Here is a 13,781-nt window from a genome sequence, read left to right as displayed (position 1 = left end):
TCCTCTTTGCTGTTCTACGTAAGATATTAAAGCAGACGAGAAGCTTTGCAGGAAGACTGTTCAGCAGCGCTGCCATCACTTTCTATAACCTTTCCAAACCATCGAAAATCACTGACCTTGTCTGATCTTAAAGCATGGTGACCTGCGATCCACTTCTCTTTGTCTGTCTCAGGATGGCTATAGTGGCATACTTTCCTGACCATTGAACCAAACAATAGGATTATGGGTAGCTCTCGCACAGCTTATATTAAAAAAAAGTATTCAAAAAGACCTTTACGGTTCATGCCCAACATTTTTCATACGGAGGCCCAGCTGCAGATGACAAGAGTGGGTTACTTTCTCTAGAAAAGGGGCTTTCAAATGATGTGTCGTCTTGGAGGATTCAGCCATACTTACTTGGTCTCATAAGAAATGTCCACATCAATTTTTCCTAGCCAGTGCCTTTCAGCAGTATTGGACTGCAACCCCCATCATCCCCAGCCAACGCATCTAAGGCACACTAGGTTGGGGAAGGCTGCTCTATATTCCAGTATGTCCGATCAATCCCTGTCACCCTTCTCTGCCAACGTCGTATCATGGGGTTGAGAGACATACCTGCCTCTGGTGTCTCTGAGAAACTCCCCTGTTGCATTTCCCCTCCCACAAAGTGGACATTTTGGTTATTTCCAGAGGCTGCCGGCGCACCTGCAGAGCCTGGCCTTAAGATAAACACCTCTGCTTCTCTCGTCTCAACCTCTGGAATTGGGCCACATTCTGAGGTCCCCTCCTGCTCTTCCTCGGAGTTCCCATCAGCAGGCCTTGGGAATGCGTGCCAAGAAAAACTCTTTCTCACTCCCAAGATTAATTGAAGTGACCCAAAGTTAACTCCCAAATTTTGCTACTCTCAATGGGAAACTCCATGGGCCAACAACTGTAAATAACAAGGGAAGGATATTGAAAAGGGATCAACTGTTTTCTAAATAGATGAGACAGGAAATTAAGACTGCAAAGTGCCACTATCTCCCCATCAAAGTTCCAGATGTAATTTTTAGTGTAAAAATAAAGGATGGATATTAGGCATGTCTCTTTCTCTTAGATGCGTGTGTGTGTGTGTATGCACGCACACACAATCACAGCCTCCCACTGTTGCTTTTCATTTATTTTATGTTTAAAAACAGAGTTTTGTCATATGCATTTGGATGCAATGTGTAGTCTTCCCAATGGTGCAATAATTTTAAAAATCTAATATCACAGGAGGTGACACCCATTCGCGCAACTGGTCCTTGTCCTCCCCTCGCCTCCCCTGAGCCTGTCAAATCTGCTTGGGAGGATCCTCCAATCCTCTGCAACAGATATTAAGGGCAGTGTGTGGGAGCTGCAGGGCAAATTGCAACTTTCCATATTCTGCAAATGAAAGCTGTTCCACTGGATACCACAAAAAGTATTTGTAGTTACCTGATGTCGCCTCATAGGGCAGCAATACATAATGGCCTAATAAGCACTAACATTAATCGGTATTTCATTTAACTTATGGAATGCTAAATTCTGGGCTGTTGTGATTTGTGAACCCAGCTGTGCTAAACAGACCATGGTTTGTTAACCATGAACAATCCAGAAAGAGAATCCATGGTTGTTGGGTTGAGAACTCTAAGTTCTTTTACAATGGGTTGTAATTACATGTGAATCCAGAACCATGCTTTGTTCATAGGTTTCAATGGATTACAGAGGTGGTGGGAAAGAACACTAAACAACTTATTTGCTTGGCACAAAGGCATTCAGGATACAAGGAGGTAGCAAGTGAAAGAGAAAGGAAACAAAGAATCCACAGATTAAGAAAACAAAATATGATTAAGTTGAATCATCATCCAGACAGCCCCTGTGTAATACATGTTCACAACATGATGCTTATGTGTTAATTCATTAATTAATTTCATATACTTCAAGCATCACATCACCATTTCATGGAAGAAGAAGATTTCATTAATGGAAAACAATTTCCTAATCTTTTTCATAGATGAATAATTGATTGCATCATCATAACTTTGTGATTCAGGCTTTCATCACTATAAGCAATAGATTTATATAACCAGAAACACAAGGCTTCGTGTTCGCCAATGGGGCACACATTTGTTTTCAAGCCATGACAATTCACAAGGATTTTAAAATGCATGAACTGCAGCTCTCCATGACAGCAGAAGCCAGAAAGGGGCAGTCTGACTTTAGCAATGCAGAAGAAAAAGCAGAAATACTACTTTTTACAAATTAAATTGAAAGTTTTCTGAACTAAGTATTCCAGAAAATGTAATGAACATAAAATACAACTCAGGAAACACTTAAAAGTTATTTCAGGAATATTTATTTATTTATTTATTAAAACATTTTTATGCCGCCCCATTCGCCGAAGCCTCGGCGAATATATGTGCCTTTTGTGAACAGAAATGCTTCACTGCAACCTGATCCTGGTCACTTGGCAGAAAATCTCAAATCAGTAGTTAACTGCTTCCTAGGAAGCACTGTTAGCATATCAACCTGACAGAACAAACCTAAGACTGTTTATTGGGGGGAAAAACATTCTACTGAATAGAATGAAACTTTTGCCTAGGAAGTATATGCAGGACTGTAGCCTTAATGAGCAAGATTTATGGGCACTGCATATATTGACTGGTTTCTGTGGATAAATTCCTAAATGGAGCTCAGCCAAGATCTGTTCCGAGATATTTATTCATGCAAAATACATGTTCATGTGGGAAAACTCATATGCAAAGGATTGTCAGTCAACTTGTGTTCTGTACAATGGACTGAAATGGGATTTAATAGAATCCAGTGTTACACTGCAAGTTAACCTATTATGGTCTTCAGTCCAATTCAGTGCCTAAAGCAATGCACACCTACAACATCTATTTTTGAACTCACAAAAAGCATAGGAGGCACTAACCCATTAGAGTATTGCCAATATCCCTAATGGCAATAATTTCATTAAGACTAACTAATGCTCAAGTGCCAATAAAGTTATCACTTCATTAGGTATTCTGGATTCTTTGACCATCACTGAAGGATGGTTTGCAATGTTTAGCACAAAAGACAGGCATTTGACTTGTACGAGATATGCAGAAATGTCTCAGAAAATGATGAGAGAGTGTCTGAGTCTAAAAATGTTGAAATTCTACCCCAAGCGATGCCTCCATTCTAGGATGTTAATTACTTAAAAGTGGGGGAAACTCAAGTTCAGCAAGATTCAAATTTTAAAACTGAGCTATATGAGAAACTAGGATTTGTCTTGGATATATAGGTCCAATATGAGGACCTGCATGATCCTTAACAGACGCAGGCATTAAGTTCCACTGAGTTAAGTGGCAATAAAACCTGACCCTACATGGCTAAATTTGAATAGGATTTAGGCTTATGTTGTATATGTACAAATCAAGGATTTGCACCCTAACCCTAACGAAATCAAGGATATGCAGGTAATCTTTTTACAGCAGTGTGATGGAACCAAAGATCAACCATAGCTCTGTAGCAGTCATAGACACAACCAGTTTCTTCTGAATTCATGTGAGCAATCACCTAACAGGCAGCACAGAAACAGCATTTGATTTTCAAAAGTGTCCAGCAAATTTCTTTATTTTTACTTCATTTAAATGCCACAATCATCATACAAGCCAGATGTCTTCCCCCATATAGCACCTTCCAGATGTGTAAGACTGCAGTTCCCATAATTCCCAACCAGTGTTTGATTATGAAAACTGCAAGCCAAAAGATCAGCCTTAACCCTAAGAAAGTGTTGCAGCTTGTACTCGAGTAGATAAAGATACATACTGAAAAAGTTATTTAGTATGAACGCAGCACAGGATTCTGACACAAGATACTTGAATAATATAATAAGCTGCCTTATTATGAGGAAGACCTCAGGTCCATCAAGGTGTACTCTAAATAGCAGTGACAATCAAGGTCTCAAGCAGGGGTCTTTCCTTGCTCTGGTACACAAAGATCAAACTAGATGTGAAGCTGGGGGGTCTGTGAACAGAATCTCTCAGGTCATTCCCCCCCCAAATATATGGGTAGCCATGTTTTGTGCTCTACAAGAAATCACAGCTTTTCATTATGAACACAGCATAGAGAAAATTAAAAGCCAAACATTGAGCCAGCATGGTATTCCTCTCCCCAATCAGCCATGGAGCTCATTGGATGACTTTGGACCAGTCACAGATTCTCAGACCAACCTACCTCACAAGGTTGTTGTTACTGTGGGGATAAGCTTGAGAGAATGAGAATGATGTATGCTGCCTTGAGTTCCTTTGAAGGAAGAAAAGGTGGGATATAAATATAATAAGTAAAAAATAAAATAAACCAACTCAGGCTTTAACCTTTTAAAGACATCTTTGGGTATTGGGTGGTACAGAAATAGTAACTTGAGAGAGCCTATTAATAATGGATCTCCTGCATCTAGCTTGCCCTCCAAATCTCTTTTAACTATAGATGCCACAATGATCTTTTAACTATAGATCTTCCTTTCTACTTTTTTCCTGACTTGCAGTCAGATGAATGGGATGATGGGACAATTCCACTTGCTTTGTAAATGTCCCCATAAAACACAATGACCTTGATTGCTTTTTATGACTATGCAAATTCTGAGCATAAGAGCACTCTGGTCCTCAGAATATTTACTCAGAATTTTTCAGTGGAACATAGGGCTGCAGTCAAGATCCTATGTATGAAATACACAGATTCTCAATCGACTGGTCAAGCTGATCCTCACCACCCTTTTCCCCAGCAGGGAATGACTCTCTCTTAAAATGCAAATGTCTCCATAGCAGCCAATCTATTTGAGCTGGAAGCACTCCAAGTATTCCTACTTTCAAGCAAACGCAGCTGCAGTTCATGTCAAACACGGATTTCATATAAAGGACAGTGATAGTTCGAGTGCTGGCCTTGGATAGGGGAGGCCTGGGTTTAGATCCTACTCCACATACGGATAACTGTGGACCGATCCAGCCTCTCTATCTGCCCAAGTTACTTAATTAGCTACTTGTTTCAATTATGACATCCTAAGCTCACTGAGAAAGGGATAAGAAACGGTTTTTTATAAGCGTGCATGAAAATGAAGGGTTAAGTGCAAACCTGCTCAAAAACTCAGACGTACTTTTATGTAAAATTCTTACAAAGCGGCCAAGAGCAAGAAGCTGGTCCTGCCAACACGTGTCCCTCGACGGCTGCCTTCTTCTACGTCTCACATCTCCACCACGTCGGTCTACATCAGCCTTCCCCAGCCGGGCACCCTTCGGACGTTTTGGACCACAACTCCCAGCACGGCCCTTCTGAACAGGGCTGATGGGAGTTGAAGTCCACCAGCATCTGGTGGGCCCCGAGTTAGTCGGGCGGTACCAGGGTTACCCCGAGCGCGCTCTGCACTGCGAGGCACGCCCCGGCCAGGCGCGAGTGGCAGCGCCGCACGCCCGGCCGCCCCTTCCCGCGTCTCCCGGAGCGCCCTCGCCGCCCCGGGACCTTCGTTCGCCGCGCGCTCCCTGCCCGGGACGGGTCGCCGCCGCCGCCCGCGCCCGCGTCGGGGATGCGCCCTGCACCCAGGCGCCCCGGCCTCCAGCACGACCTGCTGCACCGCCGCCGCCCACGTGACGCGACCCTCCGCCACCGTCCGGCCGGCCAGGGAAGCCGCCGCCGCCGCCGCCGCCCTGGCAGCTCCGCCCCAGCCGAAGCCCGTCCGCGATGGGGAGGGGGCCGCGGCGAGGCGGCGCAGCGCGCATGCGCCCGTGCGCCGGCGGCGCGGCTCGGCTCGGCTCTGCTCTGCTTTTCCCAGCCTGGTGCGGCGGCGGCGGCGGAGGCGACGCTGGGCAAGGGCTGATCGGAACGAGGCGCGCGGTCGAGCGCCACCAGGAGGGACGAGCGCCGCGCCCAGCCCGGCGCAGCCGAGCCAGCCAAGCCCCGTCGGGCAGCCGGTCTGGATCGTTCGGGCAGCGCAGCGCTGCGCCGCCGCCTCTTTGAAGCGGCCGCAGGAAAATCCCAGCCTTCTCCCTCCAGGCTCGGGCGCCTTTCTCCGCCCTCTCTGCATTTGGGGAGAAAAGAGGGCGGGGGCGGGGGCGCCGCGCAGCGAACGACTCTCTCCAGGCTTTTCTTTGCAAGCACAATCCGCCCGAGGAATCGCCAAACTTGTCATTGCTGGTATTCGTTTTATTTTTGAATTGAGAGAGACCATCGAAACAAAGCGCCCCGAGGGAAAGGCGTAAAGGAGGACAGCCGAGCTGGTTCCACATTCCTGTGCCGAGTGGGGGGGGGAGCTGGAGGGGGGTTTCTCCCAATAAACACAGCTGACTTCATTGCACCGCCTTCGTCCTCAGCTGCTGCTCTCCTATAAAAGCAAGCAAAAATAAGATCTGTACTCGATTAGCTTTTTGGGGAGGAGATATATATATATATATATATATCCATATATATATATCCATATATATATGTCTGGTTGTCTTCTAGAAGGAGAATCATGTAAATCGATTTTTTAAAAAAGGACTGCTTTCTGGGCCGGGGTAGGGAAGAAAAAAATGGGGGATGCTGCAGACGTCAAGGAGATGAAGAAGACGTTCATTGTCCCTGCCATCAAACCGTTTGATCATTACGACTTCGCCCGAGCGAAAATTGCCTGCAATCTAGCGTGGCTGGTGGCCAAAGCCTTTGGGACAGGTAGGTTTGCGCGTCGTACCGCCGCCCTTTCTCCCTCATTCTGGGTTCTAGGCTTGGTTCTCGCAGTGGGGTGTGTGTGTGAGAGAGAGAGAGAGAATGAATGTGAATCATCCGTCCGCTGTGGAAATGTACAAGGGAAAGCCACTGGGGGAGGCATGCCCAATCTGGTGTGTGTGCGCGCTTTAATTGTACGAAATGCAATGGTGCATTTGTGTACCGCAAGTAATGGCAATTTGTATTTCTGTTAATGCTTAAAATACTGAGCTTGCAATGTGATGGATGTAGGTGGTTTCCGCCTTCCCTTCCCTGAGACTCCCTTGCTCTCGTCATAGAGCAGATACCGTTTTTCCGTTTAATAGCTGGCACAGAACTGAGGCAGCGTATGAGCGTTGTTAGCTTTTGATGGGTGAGGGTAGCCTGCAGTCCTTTGGGCAAGGTAAAGAATCAGCCGACACAGGAGGCTTTGTAGAAAGAGCATTTTATGCCAGCGGCCTCTCTCCTCAGCCAGAACGTTTCTCCTTGCCTGGATGTGCAAAGCAAATTCCGTGAACGCTCTGAAAAAGGTGAGAGATTGCTATCCTGATTACAAGTGAGGCCTTGCGAGGAACGGCCTTTGAGTTCTGCAGTTCAACTCGCTTTGCCTTTTTCCCGAGCCGAGGAGATATAAATATGTGCAATCTTTGAAAGGGTGCATCTTTGCTACACAGCATCCACTAACTTAATGGGGATGTTTCTGAAAGAAGTCTTGTGAAGTGGCAGTCCATCATTTTCGCTGCTGCTTTGAAGAATAACAGGAAAAGGTCCTCCTCCTACTTGCAGTTCCGCAACTGTTGCTTTTGAAGCCAGGGCACTGAAGCCAGACATAGTGTACCAGCCAGCCAGAAAGTGTGGCGTTTTTTTCTTAAACTGGCCACTCAGGCCCCAGGTTCGATTCTTGGCATCTCCAGGAAAGGCTCCTACAGTCACTGTTGACTAGGCTGTGGACCAAAGGTCTGTCTCAATCTATAGAACAGCCTCTTGCGCCCTTACCCTGCCAGCCGTAAGCTGTCTCTCTTGGACGTAATACCTCCCTGTGTGGTATAGTTGCTCGAACTGCCATGGGAATGCACAATTCAGTACCTCTTAACTCCGAAACCCAGTTAGAAAAAGGAAAACTCCCTGCATTTTTGTCTGCTTGTTTGTTATTTTGCAGTACTTTGCAAAATAGTGTTTTTCCCCACTTCTCAATTATCACAGGCTTATCTAGCAGAATGCTGATGTGTGGTAAATTTGGAGAGCACTAGTTGTGCGAATTGTAGAAATGGCATAATATTGTTGTTCCCAGTAAGGTTCAGTTTCGCAGGTACAATCATTACAACATTGTAATTAACACATTGTGGTAACAATGAAATCATTCTTGTCTGGTAAACAAGTGAAACAGCATTCCTGCATTTTCAGCTCCTAATCATTCAAAGTACAGTGATGGAGTAATTATGAATCAAGTGATGTGCATGCATGTTTGAATGAGCTCTAAATCTGCCATCCAGTGCTAACATGCTGGGCAGTAAGTCCCAGTGAGTACAATAAAACTTATTTCCAAGAAATGTATATAGCATCATGCTGAAGAAATGTAACATTTCTGCTTAGCATATAAAAGAGATTGAAGTAGTGTAGAGAAAAGCTCAGGTTATTTTCTACTTGCCACTGCAACCCTTGCACATTTTATTGATCTAAATGTAACATGTAAAATAGTGCATAGCACTGAAATTTGAACAATTGTAATTAGGCTCAAGGAAGTCTTTCAAAATAAACTAAAAGAGGGAATGGGAAGTAAGAAGCCATGTGGAGCGCATGAAAAACTGAGATGATATCCCCTTTGCATGAAGCAGAGTTTGTAAAAATAACCTTGAGCAGAGAAGATCTTTCAAATCTTTTTGGTGACTCGACTTCACAAAGAGACCCATAGTTTGTCCTGCAGATATGTGCTTACTACTTGATAAAACAACAAACACTTATGAACATGTAAATGTGTATTGTGTTTCTGTATTGTTCCATTGTTTCAAGGAGTGAGTTGTTCCTTCTAGGCATCCTTATTTTCACCCTTTAACTGGAAGAGCTACAGTAGACCAAGAAGTGGCTTGACCCATTCCATCAAATAAGTAATCTGGATGGCCAGAACCATTATGATTTTCTTGAGAGGTGGAAGGTCAACTGACTGTTTTTTGATTACCTAAAATTAGCTGTTTGTCCCCTGGGTGCATGTCTTACGGTTATATTGTCAAACCCAAAGACCAAGGCCTGGACCAGGGCTCTGGTGTAGCTGCAGCTCTTCACATTTCCTGCCCTTAAGACAGAGAAACTGATCCTCTCAGTCTCACCACTGGCCCTACTGCATGTCATAGCATCAGCCCTGAAAGTGTACAATAAATCTGTTTACTTTTAGGAAGCCAGAACATTGTTTCTGAAATCAAGAATCTTAGGTCATACAGTTAAAAGGCTATACAGTTAAAACTTGGGTTTTATGAATGAAATTGCCTAATTTTCTGTCTGTCTGTCTCTCTCACTCACACACACACACAATGTTAACACAGTTAACATTGCTTCCACATTCTATATGTTTATAGCTTTTCCTATTTCACAGTTCTAGTGTCAACTTGAAATTAATTAAGCATCTTAGGTTAATGAACCTCTTGAAAGAGACTTTTCACTTGGGTGATTCCTTCTTGCAGCATGTTCCATTGTTTAGAAAAACAGAATGAAGCAAGCCACAAAGTTTGTAATATTGGAAACTGCAAGTTAAACATGTAAATTTCGAGCCTATTCTGCCCCTTTCCTTTCAGAGAACTCAGCTTACATCGTTTTCACAACAACCCTGTGAAGTAGATTGACTGAGAGTCTGTGGCTGGTCCAGCATCACCCACTTGAGCTGCATGGCTGAGTGGGGACTAGAACCCAGACCACCGAAGTCCCAGTCCCTCTTCTCCACACTGGCTCTCTAGGAAGTTTCCTCATATCAGTCAGACAATTGGGCCTTCAAGCCTAGTTCTGTCAGCACGGATTGGCAGCGGTTCTTCAGGGTTCCAAATACGTTTTTATTTCCCCCGGGGATTCTAAAGATCAAACCTAGATTCTTCTGAATGCAAAGTGTGGGCTGTACCACACATCTCTTGTATGGTGTAGTAGCACGCACACCATCCCTTAGGAGCAATTAGCGACACTCGTGGTTATTAGCATTTATATAGCACAGTCCGAAGCATTTCACACGCACCTAATCACATGGGGTGGCTCCATGAGGCAGAGCAGCGTTCTTTTCGTATTGCAAATGTGGGAAGGAGCTAAGGCTGATGGAGAACATAAGAAAAACCGTGCCAGATCAGACCAGAGGTCCATCTTGTCCAGCACACCATTCATGCAGTGGCAAACCAGCTGCCCACAGGTTCTAATGTTCTAATAATAATAATAATCCCTCAAGCAGGATGGCTGTGAGACCTGCTGCCCAAGCTCCTCAGCAACCGGTGCATGCAGGCATGCTGCTTCTGGTAAAGGTGGTAGCACTGGGCCAGCAAGGCTAGTAGCCACCAGTGGCCTCCTGCCCGTGAATCTGTCGAGTCCCTTTTTAAAGCCATCCAGATTGACAACCGTCACCACTTCCAGCGGCAGCGAATTCCATAGTTTAAGCATATGCTGTATGAAGGATTGCTCCCTCATGAAACCTCCCACCAATCGGCTTCATGGGATGACCCCAGGTTCAGGTGTGATGAGAGAAAGAGTAAAATGTCTCTCTCTCCACACCATACATTATTTTAAACACCTCTATCATATCTCCCCTTATTTGCCTTTTTTGTCTACACCGAGCAGCCCCAGGAGTTGTAGCTGGTTCTCATAGCTGCTGCAGCCCCCTGATCGTTTTGGTTGCCCTTCTCCAAGAGAGATCATTTTTGTTGCTTTTCTCCAAGATTATTGAAGGGCACCTATTCAATCCATGACATGGATGAGACCTGAACCAGAGAGTTAACCATTGACAGATGTAATCTTGCTATATGAGCAATTCATTTACAGTACACTTTGATGCATGTTTACTTGGAAGTACATTCCAAGCTTCGGCAAGGGGCGGCATAGAAATGTTATAATAATAATAATTCTGTTACATCTGAATATGCCTTTAAGAGGTAAAAACAGATGTGTTACTTACATTCAAACAGACTACAGCTTTTTAAATGTATATCTAACTATGTAAAGTATAAAAATCCATTAGCAAGCCATAATCAAGCATTGAAAAAAACATAATTTTTAAAACTGAAGTGCTGCAACAGAGTTCAGTTACCTTTTGTTGTCATTAATCGTTTTGGAGATTTCATTGTGGCTATACATAATATTCATTCAGGAATTTTGCAGTTCTGATGCAGTAATCAATATGTATTGGTCAAATAGAATCCGACAGATGGATTTCATTTAAGGTGCCATTCATTGTGGATACCTGTAGCCCTCCAAACTTCAGGAATTCTCTGAAGGGTGGAAGGGGCAGCTAAGTGAGGATTGTTTCAGTACAGCACTGCCAGGGTAAGTCATAGAATAGTGGAGCTTTGTCCCCCCCCCCTCCCCACACACACATTCTGGTTCCAAGTTTGGTATTGCAACCTTGGAGCCACAGCAGGTTCATACAGAGCTGTGCCAGCTGTGACAGTGGAGGGAGGGCACGCCTGATTTATTATTTATTATTTATTTATTTAAAACATTTTTGTGCCGCCCCCATCACAACAAAGCCTTGGGGCGCCTCACAACAGGATACAAAGTACATAAATACATAAATAATAGCAACATTTTTTAAAAAAAATTGTTTAAAAGCCCCCGGTGCATCTCAGCTAAAAATTTTAAATCCTATTAATTTAAATAATTTAACAAAATAACATTTGAATAAAAAGGACTTAGCCTGGCGCCAAAAAACAAATAACGACGGCACCAGGGGGACCTCTCTGGGGAGCGCATTCCATAGATGTGGCACCACTGCAGAGAAAGCCCTCCTCCGGGTACTCACCCTCCTAATATGATTCACAGAGGGTTCCCGGAGAAGGGCATCCATTGCTGATCTCAAGGGGTGGGAGGGCATATATGGATGCAAGCGTTCCTTGCGTCCATTTGCAGTCCAAGTTCCAACCTCAGAGCCTTTCTCCAAGGTCAGAGCCTCTGAATTATCATTTGGGTTTCTAGAAAACACGTGGCAGCTACAGGGCGGCACGCTTAATGGCTGTATCTGAACATGAGGTTAGATCAGTGTTACCAAAGGTACGGTGTTTTTTGGTGGAGAGGGTTGGATTCATAGATCGTTGAAGGTTGATTTTCATAAAATCATAGAATAGTAGAGTTGGAAGGAGTCAGAGGGTCCAGCCTCCTGCTTAATGCAGGACTCCAAGTTAAACCATCCCTCTCAGATGGCAGTCCCTTTGGATCTTGAATGGCTCTAGTGTGGGAGAGCCCGCAGCCTCCCTAGGTAACTGGTTCCACATCATACTGTCAACAAATTTTTCCTGATACCTAGCCAGAATCTGGCTTCCTATAACTTGAGGCCATTATTCTGTGTCCTCCACTCTGGATGATTAAACAGAGATCTTTCCTTCATCTTTGTGACATCCTTTTGGGTACTTTTAGAGTGCTATCGTACCTCTCTTCAGTTATCTCTTCTTGAGGCTGAATATTCCCAATTATCACAAACTCTCACAGAGTTTTGTTTGCAGTTCTTAGGTCATCCTCGTTGCCCTCCTCTGAACCCTTTCCAGCTTGTATGTATCTTTATTAAATTGTGGTGCCCAGAACTAGACACTGTACTCAAAATGAAGCCTAACTGGTGCTGGGTAGAGGGAAACTAGTACTTCATATGATTTGGGAGTGATATTCCTATTAATGCAGCCTCAAAAGACAGCTGCCCGTTTTTGCAGCCACATCGCATTGTTGACTCCTATTCAGCTTGTGGTCTACAACCATTCCAAGATCCTTCTCACTGGCAGTATTGTGGAGCCAAGTACTCCCCATCTTGTAGTGGTGCATCTGGTATATTTTCCCAGGTGCAGAACTTGGCATGTGTCCATATTGACTTTCATTCAGTTGCTCTCAGCACAGGTCTCCAGCCTGTCAAGATCACCTTGAATCTTCTTTGTGTCTTCCAGGATATTAACTATTCTACCCAGTTTTCGATGCCCACTTTTTTCAGGAATACTTATCACTATACGCTAGGAATGTATCGGAAGAGCAGCTACAAAGGTGCATTTTTAACTAGGATCCTAGAATTATGTTTGCTACTTAAAAGTTTGGTGTCAGGATCAGGCAGTTTTGAGCTGAAGACATCTGTACCCTAGCGCTTTGTTGGGACCTGACAAGTAACCTGGGTTGCCTCTGCTGGGGAGCCTATTTCCCTCTGGATGTTGTCGGACTCAATCTCCCATCAACTCTTAACTAGCTTGGCCAGTAGTCAGGGATGATAGGTGTTGTATTCCAACAACATTTGGTGGACTACCGGTTCTCCACCCTGATTTAGCACATCTTTAAGGTCTAAGGCTGCAATCCTGTACCCCTTTCTCGAACTGAAGTCCCATAGAATTTAATGGGCTTACTTCTGATAATAGAATTGTATAGGATTGCGCTTTACCAGTCAAATCAAAGATTCCTTTCACTAAAATATCCATATTGACTACTATGCTGTTATATTACTGCAAAATATAAAATGTGATAGATAGACTTCCATGCATATTTAGGACATTACGCTTTACTCCGTGCATTCAGAGGAGCAGTAGAATCCAGGCCTCCTATCTTTAGAGAACGCTTTTCATGCTGCTTTTTCTGTCATATGGTCACATTGCTCAGGTGTCTGTCTCACTTGTTAGATTGACAGTAAAAGCCTAGAAATATATGAGGTTTAGAAATTCATCTCTTAAGTATTTATACATAAAACAGATATAATTCTTCAAATATTAATATGAAGAATTATAATTGCCCCAGTAAAGTAATAAATTTTGTATAAATTGTAACATACAAAAACATATAGGACTGCATTCTTGCTTTACATCCAACACCTCCTCAAGCTAGTTTATTGTTCTGAATTTCTTTCATAAATGTTTTTTAAAAATGTAATTGTTAACATTTCT

General features: G+C 43.9%; 1 protein-coding gene across 4 annotated transcripts in view; it reads left to right on the top strand.

The window, feature by feature from the left end:
• CAMSAP2 (calmodulin regulated spectrin associated protein family member 2) overlaps positions 1 to 13,781 on the top strand; it is a 124,928-nt gene that overhangs the window by 17,385 nt on the left and 93,762 nt on the right. Inside the window, exon 3 of one of the 4 annotated variants that reach the window (XM_044432428.1) lies at positions 6,517 to 6,666. In XM_044432428.1, the coding sequence (XP_044288363.1) occupies positions 6,528 to 6,666 (139 nt within the window). In that variant the 5' untranslated portion in view covers positions 6,517 to 6,527. Of the gene's footprint in view, positions 1 to 6,222; positions 6,667 to 13,781 lie in introns of those variants that run through there. The other 3 variants (XM_044432430.1, XM_044432427.1, XM_044432429.1) reach the window with 3 other exon arrangements.

Source organism: Varanus komodoensis, unplaced genomic scaffold, assembly GCF_004798865.1.
Source record: "Varanus komodoensis strain SLA01 unplaced genomic scaffold, ASM479886v1 scaffold24, whole genome shotgun sequence".
NCBI lineage: Eukaryota > Metazoa > Chordata > Lepidosauria > Squamata > Varanidae > Varanus > Varanus komodoensis.
Note: the sequence above shows the minus strand (reverse complement) of the source record. Positions and strands in the feature narration are given on the sequence as shown.